This window comes from Nelumbo nucifera, chromosome 2 (genome assembly GCF_055504915.1).
Source record: "Nelumbo nucifera cultivar China Antique chromosome 2, China Antique-T2T, whole genome shotgun sequence".
NCBI lineage: Eukaryota > Viridiplantae > Streptophyta > Magnoliopsida > Proteales > Nelumbonaceae > Nelumbo > Nelumbo nucifera.
Genome location: NC_142650.1, coordinates 80,489,866 through 80,517,727, shown reverse-complemented (window position 1 = coordinate 80,517,727; position 27,862 = coordinate 80,489,866). Strand labels below are relative to the sequence as shown.

Genomic DNA, 27,862 nt, shown 5'->3' with positions numbered 1-27,862 from the left:
AGCCAATAGTAAAGGGAATCCAAGGTTAAGAGAAATTAAAATCAGGACTGGAGGATATCCTAGTTGACCAACCAGACCAGATTTCTTTGCACAAATGACATTTTGGTCTTCCATCTCAAAGACCTGAAATCTAGAATTTCAAGTCTAGATTCCACCAGGTGTGAGAGAATTGAAAGGAAAGTCAAATCTGAGGTTCATGTTTCCTAGTTTCCAGCATAGCCAAAGAGAGCAATATCACCCCTTGAGGTCTCTAGGGAAAACCCAGAAAAATGATTAAATCACTTTTAAAATACTCCTCACTAAATGGTGAAAGTCACTCCCTAAAAGATTGCTTATCAAGTTCAAGCTCCCATGACCAAGTATGAACAGTGAAAACCCATGAACAGTAACTCGTGGCTTGAAACTTGATTGTCACTTCTCCTTGGTTCACTGAATAATTCCCACACTAAACCTGCTCTGGTACCATGCAAACCTAGGGTTTCATATGGTAATACATGAAGAAAGAAAAACAAGCATATGAGGTGTATTCAAATGAATAGTCCCACCTCTAAAGGGCAAGTTTTATTAAGGAATAGAATATGTACAATTACAAGAATGCCCTTTGAGATTATTTACATCATAATATAAGCTATAAAAGGGCTATATTAATACATTAGAAAAAGAAAGAAACAAAATAAAACACTAGAAAACAGTGTACAAGACTGTCCACATCCACGACTGAAGGCAAATGTCCTATTACAATTTAGCATCACTGCAGCACTAGGCAGATCAACAGTGATCCACATAAGAAATCAGGAAAGAGCAGTGGCATACATATGCAATACTGCTACTACCATTGCTTCACCCCTGTACTGCATTTTCTACCAGTCAAAACAACAACTCTTAACTCCAACTTCTCCCACCTAACAGTTCCAGATCAATCTTCATTCAGAAACTCTTCCCAGCACTGGTAGCAAACAATAGGGCATGACCACTTACAGTCTATTAGGCCAAAACAGCATATCTGCAGGCCTATAAATCACTACATCCACTGCAACAGTCCATGATCAGAGGGCTTCTTCAGCAGCACTGCATGAAACCCTATATTCTTTGATCACCTACTTTAAACACTCAAGAATGAATTGTCTTATGACCAAGAAAGAACAAGGAGAAGAAAAAAAGGCCGACCAGATCAGGGTTGTCCAGTCACTTCAACAGCAGTCTATTTCCCTCGATTAGAGCTTTAGGTTGAAGAAGATATTCAATCTTCTCTATTACAGATGGTGCTCCTGTTAGACAGTGTATGCCCTTAGCTCCAATCAGCTTGATATACATTATGACATTTATTGTAAATTGTTAGCGTAGGGGTATTTCTATCCTTATACCCAGATTAAGGTTGCTGACCGGTAATGTTGTGTTAGAACCAGTGCTCCTTCCTTAAATAAGGACACACATGTCTTTTCAATTATTTTAATAATAAAAAATAACTGTCTGGCCGAATGGGAGTTATGTTCTTTAGACTTCCAGTTCGAACCAGACTTTCTCCTTTTCTCTTTCTCTCTTTCTTCCACCTTTCTACCTCTTTCTACATAATCGATCTCAGACAAATAGAACTCCAAGGCAGGCTGAACCATAACATGGTATCAAAGCCACTTGAATCTGCCTAGATTTCTATTCTCTGTGCACCCTATCTAGGGTTTCTCCTGATTTTTCTGCATTCAACTGGAGATAAGGGAAATGACTGAAAAGGAGTGATCGCCCTCTTCCCTTGGAGGTTTCTATGCCTCCAGTCGGGTCTTGTGTGGTTGGTTGCTGTGGTTTCTAAGATCGCCCTCCCCTAATCAATGAAGAATAGAGGGTCGATCTGTGTGGTGCAGTGGTTGTCTTGTGTGGGCTGATTTCCTGCTCGTGTGGTTGTTCCTTCAGTGATAAGGTAAGAGATTTCTGTGCATGATATCTGTTATGGATCAAATAGGAAGTGTGTTTCAGATCATATGCTGGGGTTTCAGACAGTAGCATGCTAGGGTTTATGCTGTTTTTGTGTATTTCAAAGGAAGAGTTGTGATCATATAGTGGTGAGATTTCAGGTAGCCGTAGGAGTAGGGTTTGTGGTGTAAAGAGCACACTTTTCAGCAACAACAAGTGCTGAAATCAGTGTGACGAGTGTGATCTAGTCGTGTGCAGTGTGCAGAATTCAGTGGTAATAGAATTCAGCAAGTGTGCAAAATCGGTGATAACAGAATGGGAGATAACAGTGATTGTAAACCTAATGTGATGGTACCTACAGACTACCTGAATGTTCAGATGACCTCCATTAAACTAAATGGAGAGAATTATGTGCCTTGGGCTAAATCCGTCGAAGTCTTTCTGAAGGCAAAGAATAAGGTAAAACACATAAGAGAGGAGAAACCCTCCATTGAGTCTCACGAGTATGAAGACTAGGAGCAAGAGGATGCTCAGATCATCACATGGTTGTGGAATAGTATGGAACCCAGGATTAGTGTAAACTTCATGTTTCTTGACTTTGCCAAAGATGTGTGGAACCATGCGAAGAAATTGTATTCGGGACAGGACAATACAACCATAGTGTATCAGCTGTATCAGGAGTACTTTAATCTGCAACAGGGCAATCAGAGTCTTGAGGAGTACTATGCCAGCATGAGAAACATACGTAATGAGTTGAATGTCTATCACCCTCTCACTTCTGATGTCAAGATTCAGCAACAACAGAAAGAACAGCTTGATGTGACTAGATTTTTTGTGGGACTGAAGTCTGAATATGAACCAGTACGGGCTCAGATATTAGGAGGATCAGCTCTCCCTTCTTTAGAAGAGGTATTTGCTCGACTCCGGAGGATTTCTATCGGATCTACTGAGAACTCTAATATCTCCGATAGATCTGCCTTTGTTGTATCGAGAGGCCGTGGTGCTAGAGGTGGAGCTCAGGGAGCTCAGTCTGGCCGTGGTGGTAGTAGTGGTCCTGTGTATGGCCAAAGTGGCAATGGTGGGCCTACTTATAATCGTGGTGGTGGTCGTACTGGGGGCAGAGATTCAGGGGGAGCCCGTGGTAGAGGACGTGGCTCAGGCCCGAGGAAGTGCACTCGTTGTGGTATGGATGGACATACCATTAACTATTGTTATGATCTACATGGTCCACCCTTAACCTGGGCCAATCATGCCGCGACTAGTGACTCCAGTTCCAGCTTTAGACAGGAGAATCATTCATCTGATCAGATACCTCCTACATCCACAGATGATCCCGTGAAGGAGATGGTGAGTGTTCCCCGTGATGAATATGAGAGGTTTATCCAATCACAGCAGAACACGGCGACTTTCGCTCACTCAAGTATGGCTTGTTTGGCATCCACACCCAATCCCTGGATCATTGATTCTGGAGCCTCCGATCACATGACTGGAACTCCAGGTGTGTTTTCTTCCTTATCTCATTGCTCAACATCACAATCTGTCACCCTTGCTAATGGTTCCACATCCTCAATTTGTGGTGTTGGTAATGTTGACCTAGACCCTGTATCCCTCTCCTCGGTTTTGTATGTTCCTAAATTGCCTTTTAATCTTATGTCTGTTAGTAAGCTGACCAAATCACTTAACTGCTCCATTACCTTTTATCCTTCTATGTGTGTTTTTCAAGATCTCAAGACGGGGATGAAGATTGGTGGAGGGCATGAAGCTGTGGAACTGTATCTTGACGGTGGTGGCAGAACTTCAACAGCTCTCCAGTCATCCCTTTCTCCTCTCAAGTGGCACTGCCGATTTGGTCATCCGTCGCTAAAAGTTTTGAAGTCTTTGGTTCCGTCTTTGAGTCAACTTTCTGTTTTGGATTGTGAGTCGTGTTAGTTTGGGAAACACCATCGTGTTCCCTTTAGTTCTAGGGTTGATAACCGTGTGTCGAGTCCTTTTTCTTTAATTCATTCCGATGTTTGGGGTCCTTATAAAGTGATGTCATATAATGGATATAGATATTTTGTCATTTTTGTAGATGATTTTTCAAGGATGACGTGGTTCTATCTAATGAAAGAAAGAAGTGAATTGTTTACCATTTTTCAGAAATTTTATGCTGAGATTTGTAATCAATTTGGTACCCACATTAAAGTATTCCGTTCTGATAATGGCCGTGAATATTTATCCTCTTCATTTCAAGAATACCTGGACCAACACAGCATTATACATCAGACCTCATGTACCTACACCCCACAACAAAACGGGGTGGCTAAGAGAAGGAATCGCCATCTCCTGGAAAGAGCACGATCCCTAATGCATCACATGAATGTTCCCAAACCCTTTTGGAGTGATGCAGTGCTTACCTCTTGCTTTCTGATTAATCGGATGCCCACGTTCATCCTTTATGGTCATTCTCCGTTCACGGTCTTGTTTCCCGCTTTGTTTTCGTTTCCTCTTACGCCTAGGGTATTTGGGTGTGTCTGCTTCGTCCATAATCTAGGTCCCAAGAATGACAAGTTCGATGCCCGTTCTCTCAAGTGCATCTTCCTTGGCTATTCTCGGACCCAGAAAGGGTATCGGTGTTACCATCCTAGTTCTCGACGGTCCTTTGTGTGTGTTGATGTTACCTTCTTTGAGTCTACTCCGTTCTTTTTGGGGTCCGATTATGCTTCTTCCTCCTCATCACCTCCTCTTCCACTTCCCGTTGCCGACCCTCTTCCCCTTGTTCCAGCCGTGACCAAACCCTTGCCTCCGGTGCCACCACCTGTTGAACGCCCACCTATCTGTCATGTGTATATGCATCGCCCACGCATACCGGCTACATCTCCGTCGACAGATCCGGCACCAGACCCGCACTCAGCATCTAAGCTTGATCTCCCCATTGCCTTGCGGAAAGGTAAACGTACTTGCACCCTTCATCATATTTCTAATTATGTCTCACTTACTCACCTTTCCGCCTCCCATCGCCAATTTGTCACCTTGTTATCATCAGTTGTTGTTCCTAAGGATGTCCAGGAAGCCCTTGCCTCTCCAAGGTGGTGCCGAGCGATGGAAGAAGAACTCTCTGCCCTCCATCATAATCATACTTTGGACCTCACCGCTCTTCCTCCTGGGAAGCAAGTTGTTGGTTGTAAATAGGTTTATACGGTTAAGTATCTTCCTGATGGTAGTGTTGAACGCCTGAAAGCGCGATTGGTTGCAAAAGGGTACTCCCAAACCTATGGTATTGACTACACAGTGACCTTCTCACCGGCTGCTAAGATAGGGTCAGTTCGTGTTGTGATCTCTCTTGCAGCCATGTATGATTGGCTGATATATCAGCTTGATATCAAGAATGCCTTCTTGCATGGTGACTTACTCGAGGAGGTCTACATGGAGCAACCTCTAGGGTTTGTTGCTCAGGGAGAGGATGGTAAGGTGTGCAGACTAAGGAAGGCTATATATGGGCTTAAGCAGTCTCCTCGAGCATGGTTTGGTAGGTTCAGTGAGGTAGTAAAGAAGTTTGGTATGAAACAGTGCAAAGTTGATCATTCTGTATTTAGTCATGACTCTCCGGGAGGAAAAATACTGTTGTAGATGATATTGTTATTACTGGGAGTGATAACATGGGCATTGACAGGCTGAAGACTTATCTGCAGGATCATTTTCAGACAAAGGATCTTGGTAAACTGAAATATTTCTTGGGGATAGAGGTAGCAAAATCCAAGTATGGTATTAATCTGTGGCAGAGGAAATATGTGCTTAATTTGCTGGAAGAAACAGGCTTGTTGGGTGCTAAACCAACTAGTTTACCTATGGACACAAATACCAGGCTAAGCAGTGATATGGGTGAAGTGTTTGAAGACCCTGGCAGATACCGACGACTTGTGGGTCAACTGAACTACCTAACCATTACTAGACCAGACAACTCATTTGCGGTTAGTGTGGTAAGCCAATTCATGCAGAAACCTTTGATTCCTCATTGGAATGCAGTTCTGAGAATTGTGAGGTATTTAAAAGGGGCTCCGGGTCGCGGTCCGATATATAAGAGTAGCGGAAAACTTGAAATAGAAGGGTATGCTGATGCTGGCTAGGCCGGTTCTATGTCTGATAGGCAGTCTACCACAAGCTATTGCACTTTCCTGGGAAGTAACCTAATGATATGGAAAAGTAAGAAGCAGACGGTCATGGCAAGAAGTAGTGCAGAAGCAGAATATAGGGATATGGCGCACACTGCTTGTGAATTAGTGTGGCTAAGGAACCTTCTATAGGAAGTAGGGTACAACATCAATACTTCAATGAAGTTCTATTGTGACAATCAGGTTGCAGTTCATATTTCCTCTAATCCGGTGTTTCATGAAAGAACCAAGCACATTGAAGTTGACTGTCACTTTGTAAGGGAGAAGGTGCTGAATGGAGAGCTAGACACTACATATGTTAATACTGGAAACCAATGGGCTGACTTATTTACAAAAGGCTTGAGTCGGGGAAGAGTGGACTACATATGTAACAAGCTGGAAGTATATGATATATACTCACCAACTTGAGGGGGAGTGTTAGCATAGGGGTATTTCTGTCCTTATACCCAGATTAAGGACAGTCAACTTCCAGTTCGAACCAGTGCTCCTTCCTTAAATGAGGACACATATGTCTTTTTCAATTATTTTAATAATAAAAAAGCACTGTCTGGCCGAATGGGAGTTATGTTCTTTAGACTTCCAGTTCGAACCAGACTTTCTCCTTTTCTCTTTCTCTCTTTCTTCCACCTTTCTACCTCTTTCTACATAATCGATCTCAGACAAATAGAACTCCAAGGCAGGCTGAATCATAACATAACTGAATAAAGTACATATTTGATTCATGTTATGTTGGTGTGTTTCTGTGTAATACCCTTAAACTGGACACTTATGAGACTCGTGTTAGTTTAGAATCTTCATAGTCGTTGGATAGATCTGGGAAGATTTATCCTGCCAAGGCTAACACTGATGTGCCGCCAAGTTGGTTGGGGTGGCTTGTCTCAGCTGCCAGGGTGAGACCTGAGGTACATGTAGTGTGGGTTTTCTTGAAACCTTGAACCGGACCAAATTCCAGTATTGCCCTGAACCTTGGAGATAGATGGGTAAAATTGGAATGTTACACCTGACCCCTAGACTCGATTATGGTACTGCACTAGGTGTCGGATTGAGCTGTCTTTGATATGCCAATCAGTGAGATCCTTAGAGGGGGTCAAAACCTGGGTATGTCATGGTGACAGGATCAGCCCCTTTGTCAGACAAAGTGAATGATCGGAGAATGTACTCTCTCTGATGGAAACCTAAACTGTCGACAGTTGATTTCAAACTTGTTGAAATTTGTTTTTGCAAAATATATTTTATATAGAGATATACATATATATTACGGTTTCACAAAATGTTTGCAAAAAGGTTTTAATTCTCGGGATCCATGTGAGTAGAGAGTGCAACAATGTACTTTGCAGTCGAGGGAGAGGTCCTCTCTTATCGGGCAGTGTTTGATCATTATGGGCTGAGAGGTTAAGTGTAAGACCATTTAGGGATAATAAACCTGATGGGTTAATCTCACATCTGCCCACAGTCCTTGGGCCTTCATAAGATGGCTGGACCCAATGACCATTTAATGTAAATGTTGGGCCCATTAAGAGCCCATACTGATGGACTCAGGGGTTCACTGTATTCAGCAATGAATTCGGCTAGGCCTTCTAACAGAGGCTAGGCTGAACCCATATGGCTTATGTGGAAATCAATGATAGAGTCTCACGCCATACAAAGAGAGCCAAGCTAGCCAGCATTAAAAGGAAGTGAGCTTGAAAGCTTGATGGGCCTAAAGCCCATTTCGAACTAGGTTAACCGGATTAATTAAATAGGGGGCTAATCTGGGTATGGATCAGCAGATAAGGATAAGAGGATAACTCTTATCCACTTAAAGAGTCCATATCCAAATAAAGATTTGGATAAGGAAACTTCTAATTTGATTAAGAGTAGTTGATCTTGATCTACAGATAAGATAAGGGATTATCCTTATCACTTAAAGAGTTTGAATCCAAATAAAGATTTGGATCAAGAAACTCCTAATCAGATTAGGAGATTGACTCTTTACGGGTTATATATAAAGAGGAGGACAAACTGGAAAATAGACACACAGTCCTACTACTTTTTGCATTCATTTCTCTCTCCCTCTGCTCTTGCCGCCTTACCCTATTCGATCTCCACCTCTTGGAGTGATTAAGATTGGATCTTGATATTGTTTCTTGGTGGAAGAAACAATCTTGAAGCTGTGCTCACATCCTTACACAATTCTTGCTGAAGAATTGGGGTTCTTGCTGAAGAATCCACTTGTTGATCCTGCCTCACCCTAACTGTGTCATCTTTAGTGGATGAAGGATTTGGTACCCTCTTTGGGCGTGAACACCTACGTTGGGAGGAACTTTTTGCGTGGATTCCGTATTAGGTATTCCTCTCCCTAATCTTGGTTTCAGATTTGGTCCGGTTTGTTTCAAGAACAAACCTTGAAAAATGCAGTTTTTCTAAATCAGGGAATAGGATTCCCAGATAGGAGAAAGAAATTTTTGAAATTTCGCCCAGCCACCAATACATGGTTCGGCCATCCATATGATCGATCTCCCATCCTTTCAGCTCCTATACGAAGTTATTTTTCATAAAAAGATCGAGAGAAAAGAAAAGACAGAAAGAAGAAAAAATGAAAGGAAAGGTCAATGATTAGGGAAGTGGATGTGCCCAGAGTTTAAAAAGACAATAAAAGGACAATATTACCCTTGCACCAAAAGATACAAGTAGTAATAGTACTCATGAGAAGAAGCACCAAAAGCATTAAAGAAATTTTATTTAAAAATTATAGAAAATCAAGCAAGCCACAAATTACCATGAATTGGAAGAAAAAAAAATAGAAGCATAAAAACTTGAATTTCATGTTAATTAAAGGCCAGATAGAGTGGTAGCCATTCCTATTTTTTTCTTATTAGACTTTGAGCCACTAACAAACATCTCCATCAATCATACTCTACTAAATCTCAGCCTTTGAATGATGCAAGCATGGAAGCAAGGAAAGTACCCATGGGAAAAGACATTAATTTTCTCAAGATTCCACATCCAATGGCAATGCCATAATTTGGGGGTTTATGGATTTTATTATTTTTGAGTCTTTTCAAATTTATTTTCTATTTTGTGATTTTCTTAGCAATAGGATTTGTCATCTTAAAGGGTCCAATGGCTTTATAGTGTCTTACTAGAGTGTTATTAGAATTTTGAAAAGTTGAAGAAGAGATCACGTCATTTTTTTCTTTCAACCTGTTTCTTGATGGTCAGAATTTATTCATTTTGCATGATTTTAGTGTCATTGGATAGGTAATTGAGTTATCTATCCAACAAGACCGATATCTTGTAAACTAAACCTGTTTTAATGGAACCATGGTTAGTGGCGGGATTTGCATTTTTATAATTCTTTGGGTCAATCTTAGAATTGCTTAGGATAAGTACAGAGTTGTTTTAAGAGTCAAAGTCATTATTTAAGTGTCCCTACAGATTACCTATTGGGAAACCTTTGTTTTGAAGTAATTAGAAGTTGTGTTGGGTCACTTTTTTAGTCTAAATTAGAGTTGCAAAAGGAAATCAAGTTCTTTTGTTTAATCTATAAATAGAACCATTATGATAGAGCTAAGCTGATTTAATAATAACAGTTTAATTTTAAGTTACTTAGGGGTAATGGTATGTAATCCTCTTTGACTCCCTTATCTCTTTATTTATTTCTAAAGCTGTTCCAACTTTAAAAAGAAAGGGAAAGAAGAAGAAAAAGAAAGAAAGAAAAGAGGAGAAGAAAAGAGGGAAAACCAGCAAGGAGAAATCTAACTCAACTCTCCTTACTGTTGACTCAACTTATATTAACATTCTACTAAATCTGAAATGACAACAATGCCCCTAGATAAGTTACAGCAGATATAAGAGAGGAAAAAACAAGAAAAAGACAAGAACGCCCCTATCAATTAATTCTAACAAAAGCTACAGTCTTTCTTGTCTTTTTCTCATAATTCAGATCCTTGATTTCCCGTTTTTACCCATGGCATTCATCTCAATAGGTATAGTCTTTCTTGTTTTTCTTTTTTTCTTTCCATTGCATATTGTTGCCACCTAACTAGGGGCATCCTAGTAATTTTATTTTTTATTTTTCACATTTAATATAAAAGGCAGTGGGCCATAAAAGACAGCCCACAATTGTTTGTTCTTTCTCCAGCCTCCTCTTCTTCCCTTCACTCTCCTCTGTTGTTTTCTTCCTTTAATTCTTAAGCTAGTTAAGTTTATCATTCCATTTTTGAAAGAAGATAACCAAAATTCATTGAATAAAATACAGAGAAGATGTGAATCTGAAAACAGCACAACTAAAGACACAGATTACATAGGCAGATCTCTGTTGCTATACAGAACATCTCTCAGAGTCAGCCAGAGCATTTAAATCTCTGGGAATCCAAACTAATGTCAGTCGTTGAGTCAAAAATGTCTCTAGCCTCGTTTAGGATATGAGACAGCCTCCAAGGACCACCCTCTTTCCCTTTTAACCAGTTTATAGTGTTTACAGAGTCTCCTTCAATGGCCATTCTTGAGAAACCCAAATTTCTAGCAATTCGGATTCCAGTAAGAGCAACTAGCACCTCTTCCTTGGTTGAATCAGCAGTCCCAATGGGGCCACTAAAAACCCAACAGATATTTCCATCACCTGTCCTGAACACACCACCGATGCCAGCATTGCCAAGGTTGCCAAGAGCACTGACATCAAAGTCTAAAGTTATCACCCCCACTTGTCTAGAGATTGGGCCAGAGTGGCTGGTCAAAATCAATGGTAAGGAAAATAAGTTCACTAAACTTCTTCGCAAATCTCCCATTGAAATTCCTTGAAACTCCACAGCATTTTCCACCTATAAATTACATAAAAAAGTAATGTGGGTGTTGAAATCTGTTAGTCTCCTTATTTAATTCTTTGTTATATTTCTGTTCTTTAGTGCCGCAGGGGGCATTCTTGTAATCTTACTCTTTTATTATTAGTTGGGATGCCCTAATATAAATACTAATGACTGGCGCCACCAATCATAACTTTTGATCCCAGAATTCTCTTCGTCTCTCTTCTCTTTTCTCTCTTCCTTTCTTCTCCCTTTCTATTCCTGTTTCTCTGATATGTCTAACCCAGAAAACAGTGGGAATCAACTCCTCAAGGGATTTTGCCTTGTTCTCAAAATATATGGTTGTTTCTTTCTTCCCACACACTTCACAACACTGCATGCAAAGCAATAATCCAGTAAGTCTTACCCTTTTTGCCAAGACCTTTGCCATACCATTGCCAAATGAACCCCATAATGTGTGCAGAAGCAACCCAGCTATAGCCAATAAGATTAAGGAAATGTACAATATTTTTTTAGTTTCCTGACAATGGAGAAGGATATGATCCACAGTTTCTCACTCACTGAGACATAGAGCACAAAAATGGAGGGAAATGCATAATCTGCCCTGGTTCTTTGTAGAGAGATTGGGCAAAATGGGCCTTAGTTTGGTGGCCAAATGGACCTTGCTTTTAGTTCAGTTGTTTATTGTTTTATTTCTGCTGTAATGGGCTGTCTTTATGGGCCCCTTAAGACTTTTAATTTTTATGTTTATTGGGTCAGCCACCTAACCAGGAGCACCCATGTAATTTCTTCTTTAATTTAATCCAGCACATATATAAAGGAGCTAAGGGAGTGAGAGGGACGATTTTCTCTTCTCTTTTCTTCCTCTTTTTCCAACTTCTTTCTCTTGAACAGATCTTTCTCTCTTCTTCCTTCTTATTTTTCTTGTTAAACAAGTAAAAAATTCTTGGACTGGTTTTCTTCTTGGCATCAGAGAAAGTTCCCACTTCCTGCTTCTCTTCTTTTACGCCCATACACGGTGTGTATGGAGAAGTAAGCTGCTGATTGATTGAAGATTGATGCTTCCCAATCAGGGTGATCTGTGGAGAAGATTTATCACTTAGATCCAATATTTTAAAAATCATGTGATTCACGATTTGAATCGTACGATTCAAATCGAATCAGGGCTAAAACGATACAAATCGTATATATAAATCGGTTTTTGAATAAATCATACGATTTGTAAGCAAATTGCTAGTGTAAATCGTAAATCACAATTCTTGGAAGATTCATACGATTCGAGTCTGAAAGCTTAAATTAAGATTAAATGACCATTTAAACCTCTTCCTTTTTAAAGTCTCTCTTTTACATAGAGGGGCAGAATCGCCATTTTAGTTATAAAACATAGAATATCCACTTTGATCAATCAAACATGACTTACCATTGAAGGAAAAGACTTGGCGGGAGACTGGAAGAGAAGAAACCCTCCTCCATTGTTTCGGTGAAGCTCCAAACCTCCTCTACTGTCTGCATTGAAAGGTGAGAGATTTTGTTTTTTTTTTTTTTTATTTCTACTGTTTTTATATTATCTGTACATGGTTTATATTGTTTTCTTTCTCTTCTTCCTCCTCCTCTTCCTCCTTTCTTCTTGTCTTCTTTCTTACTACTTTATTTCAGTCGGTTTTTTGGCATGAAAACAAGGGCTCTGCCCTATTTATTTCAGTCAGTGTTTTGGCATAAAAACAGGGGTTCCGCCCCATTTGTTTCAATTGTTTTTTGGCATGAAAACAGGGGCTCCATCCCATGTTTTTAATTCATTTTTGCATGAAAGCTATGGGTACCTATTTCATAATATTTCCCCCTTGTTTCATAATATTTTATCTTAATTTTTTTTTTTTTTGCATAAAAACAGGGGCTCCGCCCTTTTACTTTTCAACCTTTTTCCATGCATAAACAGGGGCTTTTCCCCAATGTTTTTACTTGTTTTCTTGCATGAAAATAGGGCTTTAGCCCTGATATATTCCCTCACCCTTTTTCTAATCACAAAACAGGGGTTCATCCCCATTTTTCATTCTTTTTTACACATGAAATAAAACTAAGTTATACAAAAACAGAGATGTATTTGCACTTTGTAGGTTAAAACAGGTTGCTTTCTATTGTGCAAAAATAGCTTCCTTTTTTTTTTCTTTTTGCTAATGTTAAAACATGTTCCATTCTATTATTTTCACTCTTATTTTTTATGAAAAAACAGGGATATATTCTATTTTTTCACTCTTTTCTAACATGAAAACAGGGTTCATTTGTTTTCTTTCTTTCATTTTTCATATTAAAACAGTGACTTTGCCCCATTCTTTCTTCTCTTCATTTTTCCCTCGTTTATATTTTCCTTCCTCCTTGAAATTAGATTATGATTTACTTATTTTTTGGAAAAGGTATAGTAAATTTATTCAACACAAACAAACTGCAATTCAGACCCAAAAAGGCAGTCTAAAAAGCAGCCGAGATTACAACTTCCACCAGGAACAAGATTGAAATAATACAGGCAAGCTAATATTCCTGAACTCCCCAGAAATGGAAATCCAAGAAATCAGCTTACCCACAGCTTTCTGAATTACATCATCCAAATCCAAGAAATTAGATTATGACTTATGAAGCACTTAGACTTTAAAATTTGATTTTTTAGAATGGAATTAAAACTAATCCATAGTTCTATACACATGATATTTCTTTATATTCATTAATTTCAGAAAAATTAATTTCTTTAGTTGTATAACTTTCATTTGTAGTGTGTCTCACTATTGTATAAATTGTATGGATAATTATTAATTAATGACTTGATGTGCGTAGTTCTCTACTTCGTAGAACACTTGAAAGTTGAAAGTTAAAATTTAAAACAATATAAACAAGACTCTATACTATATAGTTAAGGTTCCTTTTAAAAAATTATGGTTCATCCATATTTCATATCAAGATAATTAAAGATATGGCTTTTTATTGACACTAGTGTAACTACAAGTCTGTCATTACTATATAGTTATAAGATGTTTATGGGTTAAAAAGCTTGTGCAAAGTCATTTTTTCTATTTTTTAAGAGATTTAGGTATATTTTAGAGTTTTTAACAGCTTTTGAAAAAACAAGAAAATATCTTATGATTTACGATACGATTCGATTCAAGCCCCTTTACGATTTACGATATGATTACGATTTTTAGAACATTGCTTAGATTGAGGCCCAAGGTAGGTTCTTGGATATTTTTCCCAAAAACCCTAGCTGACTAGAGAAATTGGACTAAGGGGTTTAGAGATAGTTTAAAGCTGGCACTTGGGGCTTAAAAGGGAGTTTACTGACCCATTTGGAGATCAACTCTAGCGGGAGAAGTTTCTAGAGTCCCTGATAGGAGAGGCCACAAGTTCTCTCTCTCACCCATTTTCTATCATTTTGCCGGGTGCTCTGAAACCCTAGTTTTCTGCTACGAAAAGGACTAGATTAGTGTTTTTTTATCAATAGTATCGTATTTTGATATTTGTTTTCCTTCATTTGATCAATGGATCATACTGGAGGTGAGACAAAATACCTTACAGACTCTAGATGCGGTCAAGGATCCATAGAGAATCTTTGTGGGGTAGTGACTACTGTGAAACTAGATGGGTGCATGATAATTGATAATTACACTGTTGTGGGATGGTTGGTGAACTCTATGCAACCCCATATCAGTCAACACTGCTTGTGGTTAGAGACTACTAGGGAGGTATGGGATATTGTTAAGGAGACCTACTCATTGAAGTTAAATGTTGCCAGGGCCTACAAATTGAAGAATGATGTGAATAACTTGAGACAGAGGGAGAAGCCATTAACTATGTATTTTTCGATATTGAAGTCTATGTGACAGGAAATTGATTTGATAGAGACAATTCAATGGGGATGCACAAAAGATGCTGAAACTCATAGAATGTTTTAGCTAAGGAGAGGAATCGGGTTTTTAAGTTCCTAACCAGGCTCAATCCTGAGTATGTTAGTCAGACAGAATGTTTTAGCTAAGGATGAGGTAACCCTTTCTCAGAGCCTCAAGCTTATACTATGGTCAATAGTGAGGAGAGCAGGAGACAGGTTCAGATTATGAAAGCAGAAGGGTGGTATTGAGAAAAATGAGGTTTGTGTGAATACTGCAAGAAGTCAAAGCACACAAAAGATACCTGTTGGAAGTTACATCCAAAGCTCCTACCTCCAGATGGTGAGAAGGGGCAATGTGATGATGTTTAGGATTAAATAATATATGATGTAAAAAAAAACATATATAAGGCTTGAAGGGCCAGATTTGACAGCTGGCCCACTTCACATAAATTTAAATTTTAAGTTATTCTGGTTATAGGGGGAGTTAAGCAACCACCCCACATATGAAGAGTGGGGAGGTTGCTCTAACCTCCCTACCCATAATTGCCTCCTCTATAAAAGGGAGAGAGGACAGGAAAAATGGGCAGAAGATGAAAAAAAAAATAAGAGAAGAGATAGAGAAAAGAGAAAAGAGAAAGAGAAAAAGGACAAAAGAGAGAGGAAGAGAGAAAATAAAGGAGGGAACTTGTAGTTCTGCTGATTGAAGTGGTTAAGGACAAGTATACACAGGTACAGATCTTATTTTTCTTTTATCTCTTGTCTTCTATCCCTTTAAATTTTATTTACTTTCAGTCCTTATCTTTAGGACTCAAAATCCTATCTCAATTTATAATATCTGGCGGATTCTATGTGATAAAACAGGAAAAAAAAGAAAGAGATTAATACTTGGGAACCATTGTTATGTTCAATGGATCCTATCCACCTCAAAAGAACATTCAATGGATTAATCCAATGTTAAAATGGATAAAAAAAATCAATTGACAAATCTCTGGCTCCCACTGTCAGTAGATCTTATCCACCTAAAAAGGGGACAAATGTATTACTATTGCAGCCTATATTGCCACTTGTAAAGGGAAAACCTCTGGGACCCACTGTCAGTGGATCTTATCCACCTGAAAAGGGGACAGAGATGCTGGTTTGCTACCTGTATACAAACTAAAATATATAAGTTAAGACTCAGTGGATCCTATTCACTTCAATCATAAATATATATATATATAATAAAATTTGACCCCACCATTGAAAGCTGTAAACTGTCATGAGTTGGTGGGTCCCCATCAAATTACCTTGCAACAACAGATTAGTGTTGCAATCGGTGGATCCTGTCCGCCACATTCAAAGCTAGATAAAAATTAATTGGTGGGTCATCACCCACTATTGAAATCAACATAGTGGACCCACTGTTATAATTGTTGGTTTTGGTGGGTCCCACCCACTATAAACCCAAATAAGATTTAATTATTAGATTGTAATATTCGGTGGATTTTATCCACCTCAAAGGAATATTAGCAGTGAATAATCCACTGTTACAGAATTCTGAATTGTTTTTGGCTTGGTGGGTCCCACCCACCATAAACAAAAGCAAAGCTTAATAATGAGTTAATATTGTAGTGGGCTATATCTATAACAAGTTTTAAGTAACTTGGCTTGGTGGAACCCATGCAACATAGTGGGTCCCACTGTTAGAACATCTAAGTTTAAAGTGGGCCATGCCCACTATTTAAACAGTACATATCAGTGGGGCCCACTATTTAAATATTCAAGTGCGCAATCAGCATAGTGGGTCCCACTTGTCAGCGGGGCCCAATGTTAAAATATTTAAGTTTAAAACATTAAAGTGGGTCCCACTTGTAGAACACTTGAAAGTTGAAAGTTAAAATTTAAAACAATATAAACAAGACTCTATACTACATAGTTATGGTTCCTTTTAAAAAATTATGGTTCATTCATATTTCATATCAAGATAATTATAGATATTACTTTTTATTGACACTAGTGTAACTATAAGTCTGTTGTGACTATATAGTTATAAGATGTTTATGGGTTAGAAAGCTTGAGCAAAGTCATTTTTTCTTTTTTCTTTTTTTGAGAGATTTAGGTATATTTTAGAGTTCTTAACAGCTTTTGAAAAAAATAAGAAAAAATATTACGATTTACTATACAATTTGATTCAAACCCCTTTACAATTTACGATACGATTACGATTTTCAGAACATTGCTAGCCTCCACTCAAACTAAACAGAAACCAATACTCCACTCCCATATACAAAAAAACTCCAAATGACAAGAGAAAATCCTTTTGACCCATCAGCATCAAAAGTTGAAAACTATCAGCAACCTCAACCACCCCCAATCTTCAACCTGAATTTTTCATGCACCTGACAGACTACACACTTCCAAAATCAGTAACCCCTATCTAATTTTCATAGAACGAAGAAACCCTACTTCCAAGAATTGAACACCAAATTAATACCATCCTTATCTTTATCCACACCCTCTACTACTTTATTGGCTTGATTATAATCCAACACAATGTTCTTCTTATCAACACTTGTAATTTTCTTCACGTTTTTCTGAGAACCAATGCCAAATAATCCCCCTTTCAACCTGGGAAAAACTTTTGAAGCTTGGAGAACTCTTTGATTTTTTTGACCTTTAAAGCATCTGACAGCATTAGACATCTTCTCTACCTCCCTAAGATCTTTATCCTTGGAACTATCAGCAAAAACTTCCAAAACTTGGATAGCTCTTTGATTTTTTTGACCTCACCTACTGGCCTCCATTTAGTTTTTGCCCATCATTGAACATCTTCTGGATCAGAGCTGACAAATCTACCAGTGAGGCATAAACCTAACAACTCGAATCTTTCTCTAAGCTTACCAATATCTGTTATGACCACCCCTATTTTGTGATCCTCATCCTCCACAGATCTTATTCATGTGTTTACTATTAACCTGTCTCCATTCATTATTATTCCATCGGTGTATAGTCACTAGGAAGAATCTGCTATCAGACAAAAGGGGGAAACTAAATGCAGGAGAATTAACCCCAACTAAAATATTGAGAATTAACCCCAACTAAAATATTCATATTTTGAAGAGCATTTATTGCCCTAGATTTTTTTTTGAAGGATAAAAGAGAAATTCATTAAAAACTGAAAAAATAGTACAATGCAAGACAGTTGGTTGTCAAGCTGACATACCAACAAAATTCCAGACAAACTCAAACTACAAATAACTCATTGTTACAAGGTTGCAAATCTAGTGAACTCCAGAAGTTCTCTAACAGATCTGTTCTGTTCACTTGATCAAAATCTGGAAGATGAAGAACCCAGATGATCAATGCTCTTTAACCTGTCCTCAAATACTCTTCTATTTCTCTCATTCCAAAGTGACCAGCAGACTGGAAATGCGATACAGCTCCACAGAATCCTGACTTTCTTGCTTCCTTAAAGTTTTGGCCATTTAGAGAATAGTTCTTCTGGAGAAGAAGGTTGAAACATCCTTTGTCTAAACAGAAAGAAATAGAAAATCCAAATAAAATTTGCCACAATACAGGAAAAGAACAAATGAAGGACTGTCTCCTCCTCCATGTGATCCTTAGTGAGAATGCTGTCATGGGCTACCAACCAGGCAAAGGTTTTTTTTTTTTTTTTTGATCAGCAAAGAAGAATTTTATTTGAAATTAGATTTAAAATTTTACAACTTTGTGTATGGGATTCGAACTCCCACACTATTACATATTTCTGTCCCTCTTTACATTGCAGCCCAAAACAATTGTTGCCTTAAAGCCCCTTGTTTAGCAAGATAATCAGCTAGCCCATTTGCACTCCTTCTAACCCATTTGAATTCAGCCTCTACCTCCCTTGCGACCTTTTCCACTTCCCTTATCACTTGTTTGAAAGTCCACAGAGTAGTTCTATTGTTTTTAGCCCGAGAGATGATCACCTTGTAGCATTGCCATTAACTCAGCTTTTAGAGAGTTGCCCATGCCAAATCAGAACCAGGCAAAGGTTTCAACTCTTGGCTCTTGGGGGTACCGGATTACCCCACACTCCTTTTATCTGACCCGACTATAGGCTCTCTCTTACTAATGCCTTGTATAATGACTTAACTGAGAACTTTCCATCTTTGCTCTCTTTCCACCACAAACCACCTCTTGTAACTACTGCAATGTTTATTCCTTCTAGCTTTTCCAGCAGCATAATACACTCTTCCACTGATCAATTGTAACTTGTTGATCAGTCAACCTATATAACTTTGGGCAAACCCCACACAGTTTTCCTACTTCAGTCCATTCATCTCCCCAAAACCTAATTCTAGATCCATCCCCAACTTTGAATCTCACCAATCCCCTAACTCCTGATTAAACCTCATGATTCCTTTCCAAACACTTGCCCCATAAGAGCTCCTTACTTCTCTTGGTTCCCACCCAAGCCTCACCACCCCATATTTCCCAACCACCATCCTCCTCCATAAGCCTTCCTTTTCTCTCTCTTGCCCAAACCTCCACGGACACTTCCCTAGCAATGCTTTGTTAAGCAATTTTATCCTTCTCAGACCTAAACCTCCCCACCACCCCCCCACCTCGCCTTTGGTTTGCAAACCTTTTCCCATTTTACCAGATGGAACTTCTTGGAACCCCCACCCCTTCCCATAAAAACTCCCTTTGAACCTTCTCAATCCTAGCCACCTCCTTAGGAACCTTCTCAATCACCCTAGATAACAAGGCTCAATGAGAATCTACATTTCAATAATATTTATGCATGGTGTTAGAGCTAGCCGAATAAGGGTAGATTAGTCAATTTATTTTTGTTAAGTTATGTGCTTATGTGGCAGTCTTAATAGAGACTTCCTGTCCCATACTTAAGTGGGAGCAGTTTAGTCTTTATACCACTAATTAGAGGCTAATCCATATTAAATAGGGTTTAAAACTATCTGGTTCGACTGTTCTCTTCTTCTTCTCTTCTCCTGGTTCGGACTACTGTAGCTACAGAAATAACATGGTATCAGAGCAGACCTGAAAAAGGCAACTTATGGGTTGAAACCACCTGGGTTTGTTGCTCAGGGGGAGGATGGTAAGGTGTGCAGACTGAAAAAGGCAATTTATGGGTTGAAACAATCGCCTCATGCTTGGTTTGGGAAGTTTAGTGAAGTGGTGAAGAATTTTGGAATGAAACAATGCCAAGTTGACCACTCAGTGTTCAGCTATGATTCAGAAACCGGAAAGATTTTATTAGTGGTCTATGTGGATGATATTGTCATAACTGGTAGTGACAAATTGGGGATCAATAAACTAAAGGTCTTTTTGCAAAATCACTTTCAAACAAAAGACCTTGGAACATTGAAGTATTTCTTGGGTATAGAAGTTGCTAGATCAAGACAAAGTGTAAACCTGTGTCAAAGAAAATATGTTCTTGATCTGCTGGATGAAACAGGACTGTTAGGTGCAAAACCGGCTAAAACTCCCATGGAACCAAATGCTAAGTTGAGTAGTGACACAGGGGAAATATTTGATGATCCTGGAAGGTATAGACGGCTAGTGGGGAAGCTGAAATATTTGACTATCACGAGACCAGACATCTCCTTTGCAGTCAATGTGGTGAGTCAATTTATGCAGAACCCTCGGATACCTCACTGGGATGCAGTTCTTAGAATTGTAAGGTACCTGAAGGGAGCTCCAGGCCGTGGGATATTGTACAGACCAGGAGGAAAACTTGAAGTAATTGGGTAAACAGATGCAGATTGGGCAGGCTCTGTGTCTGATAGAAGATCTACTACAGGTTATTGCACATTTCTTGGAGGAAATCTTGTGACATGGAGGAATAAGAAGCAGACGGTTGTGGCAAGGAGTAGTGCTGAAGCCGAAGACAGAGCCATGGCACACACTACATGTGAATTAGTATGGTTGAAGAATCTCCTACAAGAAATCGGGTTCTCCATGGATAGACCTATGAAATTGTACTGTGACAATCAAGTTGCACTCCACATCTCATCCAACCCTGTTTTTCATGAGAGAACAAAGCACATAGAGATTGATTGCCACTTTGTGAGGGAGAAGGTCCTTACTGGAGAGATAAGCACAGAACATGTGGGCTCAGGTGATCAGTGGGCAGATTTGTTTACAAAAGGCTTAAACTTAGGGAGAGTGAAATATATATGTAACAAGCTGGGATTATATGACATATATTCTCCAGCTTGAGGGGGAGTATTAGAGCTAGCCGAATAAGGGTAGATTAGTCAATTTATTTCTGTTAAGTTATGTGCTTATGTAGTAGTCTTAATCGAGACTTCATGTCCCATACTTAACTGGGAGCAGTTTAATCTTTATACCACTAATTAGAGGCTAATCCATATTAAGGGTCGACTGATAGGGTTTAAAACTATCTGGTTCGACTGTTCTCTTCATCTTCTTCTTCTTCTCTTCTCCTGGTTCGGACTACTGTAGCTACAGAAATAACACATATGATTGATCTACAGGCATTATCAGTCATCCCTCCTAAGCATCTTTTATCAGTAACAAGACAAGCAACTTTTTTTTATCAGCAACTGAAAATTCATTCATTAATCTAAAAGAGATAGAGTACAACAGGGCTAGGGACTTCCCCAGCCATCCCTTTACAAGAACAATCCAATTTACAATTCAGCCCAGAAATATGTTCCCTATGAACCCCTTGCTTTGCCAAACAATCTGCCAGTCCATTTGCTGTTTTTCTAACCCATTTAAACATGGCTCCCACTTCTTTAGTAACTGTGTCTATCTCTCTTAATGACTGCCTATAAAACTCCAAGCTCCCAAAGCCTCACTCCTTAGCCAAGAAATGACAAGCTTTGAGACCCCTTCTACCCAACATATTTAATCTCTCCTAAGAATTCTGTCTACCATGACCACCACAACCTCTATCGCAACATTTTTGTCATCTATTTCTATCTTTCTTTAACAGCCAAAAAATAAATAAGAATGCATGATTAAAAAAAAATTGTCAGCGTGCTGTTGCTGATTTAATAGGGAGAGCTAATGAATTGAGGAAACAGATTTGCAGCATGAATGAAGGCCTTACGGTATTTGGGACAGGGGGTGTAAAAACAAAATAGAATCCTACACAACAATGAAAAGAGGGAGAAGCACATCAGATACAACATGCAGTCATTAAGGCCATGTCTTTCAGTGCAAGGAAGAAAAATCTACAAAAGGTCACTCTTGTCATGTGAAATATATGGAGTTAATAGTATAAATACTTGTCAAATTTGATTTTAACCATGGACAAAATGAGGATATATCCAAGTTTTATCCAATTATAACACACATGGTATTTAGAACTCAATTTTGACCCAAAAAGGGTTAGACAGAAATATGAATTTTACTGTCTTGTAGGATTTGGACTTCAACTGGCTCAATATCCAATTAGAACCCATTATTCCATTACTCAGTGGTTCCAGAAAGGATATCTATTTTCGATCTATATATATAATTGCAATTGACTTTCCTAACTAATTACCACACTGGTTTTTCTGTTCATTGGACAGAAACATCATGGTTCAGATGGTTATGATTGGGCTCATCATGCTGTGGTCCTGCCTACCATGAATGAATACACAACAGAAGAAACCCTTTGAGCCTGATAAATAATCATTTTAATCACCTAGGATCCTTAAATTTTTTTAAGAGTCACATACATTTTGAGCTGCATAACATGAACAAAAGACAGAATTATCAAAAAAAAATACATGAACAAAAGACAGGAACAAAAGGATCTTACCAAAAAGATAGTCAGCCAAGCATGATGCATTGATGTAATTTGATATTAATAGCTTCTCATGATCCTTAGGACCCCAATAATAACCTTGTAAAGAAACTATATTTGGATGTCTGATATTACCAAGCTTCTTTGCTTCCCTTGAAAATTCTTTCTTGCCTTTTGATATCCCTTCCTTGAGCCATTTCACAGCCAATACGCTACCTCTGTCAAGTGTAGCTTTGTATGATATCCCATGACAACTTCTACCAATTACCTCTGCTGGTGCACGAGAAAGCTCTTCCAATGTGAACCCCGGTGAGCCTTCAAAAAGGTGTAAATCTCCAGCCAATTTATCAGGAGAATAGACCCTGAGCACAATAGGATTCTCAGAGAGATGTAGATCATTAGAACAGGGTGAAGAAGATGAAAATATTGAAATAGGAGAAGATATTGCTTTATCCTTCACTAGAGACCCAGGAATTTGTAACTCTGTGGACTTTCCTATAATTGATGAAGTGCCACCATGCTCATGTACTGAATCCATTTCTGAAGAAGCTAAACGATCTTGAGAAAGGCCCAATGAAGCTCGAGATGGGTCAACACTTTTGTGAATCCCAAATACATGATGACCAGGAGAACCCCCCTCTGGAATACCTTTCTTCTCAACAGTTTCATTAGAATTGTTCCTCCATCCTTCACATCTTTGTCTGCAGGCCTTGTGGTAAACAATTAAGGACAAAAGAGCTAAAATAGCAGCCATGCCAACAAAACCTGCAATTAGAGCAGTTTTAACTACAGATTTTGTATGGATTCCATGCTTCCCCCTTAGAGTAACCTCAGGAGCATCTTTTGGGGAAGGATGAGGGAGAATCAGTAAGGAATTTCCAGGATGAAAAGCAGAGTCTGGAAACCTCCTCAAATTTACAGGTACAACACCAGAGAGATTATTATAGGACACATTGAATTCTTTTAACCCATCTGGAAGGTTCTCAGGGATGCTACCTTCAAAATGATTCATAGATATATCAAGATACACCAAATCATGGAAATCACTGAACTCCGATGGCAAATTGCCACTTAATGAGTTATCTGACAGATCAAGAAAAACCAGGGTCATATTTTGATTGGAACCTAGAGAAGGAACATTGTGTAGTGCTTGAAGTGGGATGGGCCCACTTAAGCTGTTTCCTGAAAGGTTGAGAGCAGTCAATTTCAATGATGTAAATAAGCTAGGAAGTAGGGGCCCATTAAGCTTGTTGTGGCTAAAATCGATCACATTTAGCTGTGGGTATGTTCCTAATACAAGTGGGAGAACCCCCTCTATTGAGTTGTTAGATACCTTAAAAGAATTCAACCTCAAGAATTGAGAAGTTCTGTTAGGAAAGGTTCCTGTCAATAAGTTTGAACTTAGATGAATAACTTCGACATAATTTCCCCAACTCTGAATTCTTGATAATTGTCCTGAGAGCATATTATTACTCAAATCTACAATTGCACAGTTTCCTACCTTTGCAGGCAAGGAGCCTGACAACTTATTTGAAGAAAGATTAAGATACTTCAAAGTTGCAGAGGTGACAGTTCCTAGTGGACCTGCAATAAATAAAAGAAAATCAGATGACAGAAGTATGGGTAAGCACCTTCATAATCTAAAGATCAAAATTGACTTTAATATATCATACAAAATCAACGTACACCACTTTAATTTTCCTCTTCAAACCTAAAATTTACTCCCATTGAAGGCTTCGTCCAGCATTCATTTTATTAAGGGCAGCCTAGTGAACGAGGCTCCCACCAATACAGGGTCTGGGGAGGGACAGTGTGTGCAACCTTACCCCTGCACATACAGAGAGGCTGTTCACAAGATTTGAACCCTGGTCACCAAGGTCACAATGGAGCAACCAATCGTTGTGCCAAGACCCACCCTCCCAGCATTCATTTTATTAATATTGTAAAATGAAAACCTATGTAGGGGGACATAAATACCTTACCCCTCTAAGAATCTATACAAGTTGATTTCCAGCTCATAATAGATACAAGAAAACATCTAGAAATCAACAAAAAAATCAAGTTGGTTGGGAGCACCATACATCAGAGGGGGTTGCTCAGAGGTTAAAATGTTCTCATAACATCCTGTTACAATGTATGCTGACAGAAAGTAATGGTTTGATGTAGTGAAATAGAGGTTCACAGGAATGTTTTCAAGTCATAAAGTCAGGGCTTATATGAACATTTTGTTATCTTGTGCACCAATGGCAACTAATGTTTGTTGTACCACAGTTTCATACAAATGTTTTGTATTTCTGTTAGCAGACTGAATTTGGTTTGTAGTCTCTCATTTCCCACTTTCTTTATTCTCTCTCTGTCAACCTTTTTTCTCTTTATTTTACAAAAGCCTTCCCATTACTGACAGATAAGGGAAACACACATTTTCCAAGATAAAGGAACATGCTAGATCGTGGTAATGACCATTTCTCCTTGCCTTGGTTTCATGTTTAATACCAAGACCAAACACATGAAGCCTTTATTATTTTATCAAGAGAAAAGTACACTAATTTTGATAGTAACTTTTCAAAATAAACTTAGTCAATTAATAGATATTTCATAAAGATTTGGCAACAAATGAGCATTTTCTTACAAATAAGAACTTCGGATGCACTTACAAGGAGTAAAAGATACACTGAAACTGCACATAATTTACTAAGGAATTTTTGGTATTCATAATAATGTGATTCCCCTAAGGAGTTTCAAATGGCAAAGTTTTTCAGTTAAGAAAAAGAAAAGAAAGTATATTTTGATATTTTCTCTTCACAAAGCAAGAAATCAGCTTGTGAACGTTTAGAAAAGCAAGTAATCAAAGAAATTAAATATATTGACTCAGGCCAACTAAATAGACTTTTTAACTTGCTATATGCTAATACAAGTCAATAGAAAACCAAGCTGGAAAAGAAGTATATTTTGATATTTTCTCTTGCCTTGAGAAGAATGTATATTAGAGTTCATCAGAAAAATATATATATATATATATATAAATGGCTGAATTTGGTTCCATATAGAATGAAGGGAAATGAATGGTTTCCTAGGAAAGCACCATTCAATAGGGAAATGAAACATGTTCTTAATTTTCCTGGTGTTTTGCTCAACTTGGAAATATGAGTGTCGCAATATATGAATCAAGAACAACAACCTTTGTTTAGAAAATGCTTTATGGAATATAATGAATGCCATTTTTCTATAAACAATATTCATTTTCCACAGCCATTGTGTATGCGACTGAACACTGTAAAACAGCAAAAAGGATCCTATATGTAAATAATAACTAATGTGTAAGAATTAATTCACCTTCCAGTTGATTAAGGCTGAGATCAAGTTCTGTTAAGAGTGTTGAGCTTTCTTGCAATAGGTGTACTGGTAAAGACCCTGACAATTGATTGCTTCTAAGTCGCAGAATCTGAAGAGAAACTACAAAACTGAAGGAAGGAATCTGACCGGTAAGCTGGTTATAACTAGCATCAAACACCTCCAGATTGTCAAAATAAGGCATCCCATCATGGGCAAAGAGCTCCCCAACCAGTGAGTTATAGCTAAGGTTCAAATATTGAACTGTAGAAACAAAAGTGGAGTTCCCAGGACCCAAATCCAAGGACCCAGAGAACATATTACTACTGAGATCCACATACACCACATTCTGTAGTTGCATAAGAAGACTACTAACATCACCAGTGAAGCCATTGGAATGCAAATCTAGAAACTTCAAGTTCTCAAGTTTTCTAAAACCAGATGGAATTGTGCCACTAAAATTGTTGGAAGACAAATTCAGAAGAACTAAATTTTGCAAATTCATCACATCTGATGGAATTGATCCATGAAATGCATTGTGTGAAAGATCCAACCATGCCAAAGATTTGATCGACCCAATTTCCATAACAGTTCCCATTAACTGGTTGTTTGAAATTGACAAGTTACGAAGCATTTCAAGATTGGCTAGAGCAGAAAATTGGAAATTTCCCTCCAATCCCAAATCATCCAGCGTAATTGATGTGACATGGCCCCCTGTACAGCTAATCCCATACCAATTTTGCAGACACCCATCAGACGATAGGGAGTTACCTCTCCAAGAACTTAAAATATTCTGGGGGTCTTTCTCAATTCCTTTCTTAAACTCCAATAGGGCATCTGATTCTGACTTTCCAAATGCAACTTCCACCAGAAACAAGAAAATCAAAACGATGGACTGCATTCCCTTCTCTCAACCCTTACTTGAAAAAGAAGCAATTGAATAGCATGCACATTAAAATAACTAAAATTTGGTCTTCAAAAATTAAAGAAAGGACAAAAAAAGTCACTATTGCAGCTCCTGCAAAAACGAAATGGAAATCTTGAAATGTACCAAAACTTCAAACAATATATATATATATATATATATATATATAAATCTCAATCCTTAACACTATCCAAGAAGAAAAAGAGAAGAAAACCCAACTAAAACATAACTACCAGGAGTTCCCACTACTTCAGTAATGGAAGACAATAATCTTAACAAAAGGATACATGCAAAATGAAATTAAAATACTAACCCTAATCAAGAACAACAAAGAATTAAAAAAATCGAGAAAGATAACATAATTTGCACGAACCCTGAACCTCTAACAATGAGCTGAACATGGCATTTACTTCAGGTTCAAACTTTAAAGCCCACACAACCAAGAACAAAACAACAACAACTAGAAACACGAACCTATCAAAGAACCAAAAAGAAAAGCTTACAAAATCTTCTTTTTTCTCCTTTTCTTTTGCGAATCACCCACACTGGCAATTACACAAAATGCCAGAAATGAGAGAACCAAAAAGTCTCAAATTCAAAAACCGACCCAATTCAGAGCAGAATTGAGAAGGAGAAACCCATAAAATACCCTGCATTTTTTAGTGTTGACTAAACTGAATCTCGAAATGTCGATACAATAGAAAATAGTTTTCAACTGTTCTCCCTTTCCCTCTCACGAAAAAGATAATTTACAGAGATAATTTTTCGGGAAAACCTGAAAAGGTTGCAGAAAGACAGTCTGTGAAAAGGGCATGTATAGGTGGAAGTTTCAGAGATCAGAGAGCAACAACTCCACTCCACTCCACTCTCTCACTCTCACTCTCCATCTCTCTCCACTGTTTTCGGTTCAGTTTTTCTGCACTACTGGCTTGGTACTTTATTTATCAAAAAAATCTTTTTCTTATTTTTTTAACTATTTTTCAATAAGCTTCTATAGACATAGTTGTCACTAGTGCAATTACTAGATTCACATTCAAATAAGCCAAAAATGACGTTAGAGACACCCTTATCAGCTGTCTACATCGACGAGGAGATTTTTGTCTTTTTATAAGGAGATGTTCCCGGGTTATCAAAATTGAGTTTAATTAATGG

At 38.3% G+C, this 27,862-nt stretch overlaps 1 protein-coding gene across 3 annotated transcripts in view; it reads right to left on the bottom strand.

The window, feature by feature from the left end:
• The window catches only part of LOC104587802 (Leucine-rich repeat protein kinase family protein), a 52,174-nt gene extending 24,541 nt beyond the window's left edge, over positions 1-27,633 (bottom strand). Inside the window, exons 1-3 of one of the 3 annotated variants that reach the window (XM_088898987.1) lie at positions 27,185-27,633; positions 25,789-26,803; positions 22,471-24,039 (exon numbers count right to left, since the gene is read on the bottom strand). In XM_088898987.1, coding sequence (XP_088755113.1) covers positions 22,471-24,039; positions 25,789-26,686 — 2,467 coding nt within the window. In that variant the 5' untranslated portion in view covers positions 26,687-26,803; positions 27,185-27,633. Of the gene's footprint in view, positions 1-22,470; positions 24,040-25,788 lie in introns of all 3 variants that reach the window. The other 2 variants (XM_088898988.1, XM_010245523.3) reach the window with 2 other exon arrangements.
• Between the last annotated feature and the right edge of the window lie 229 nt (positions 27,634-27,862).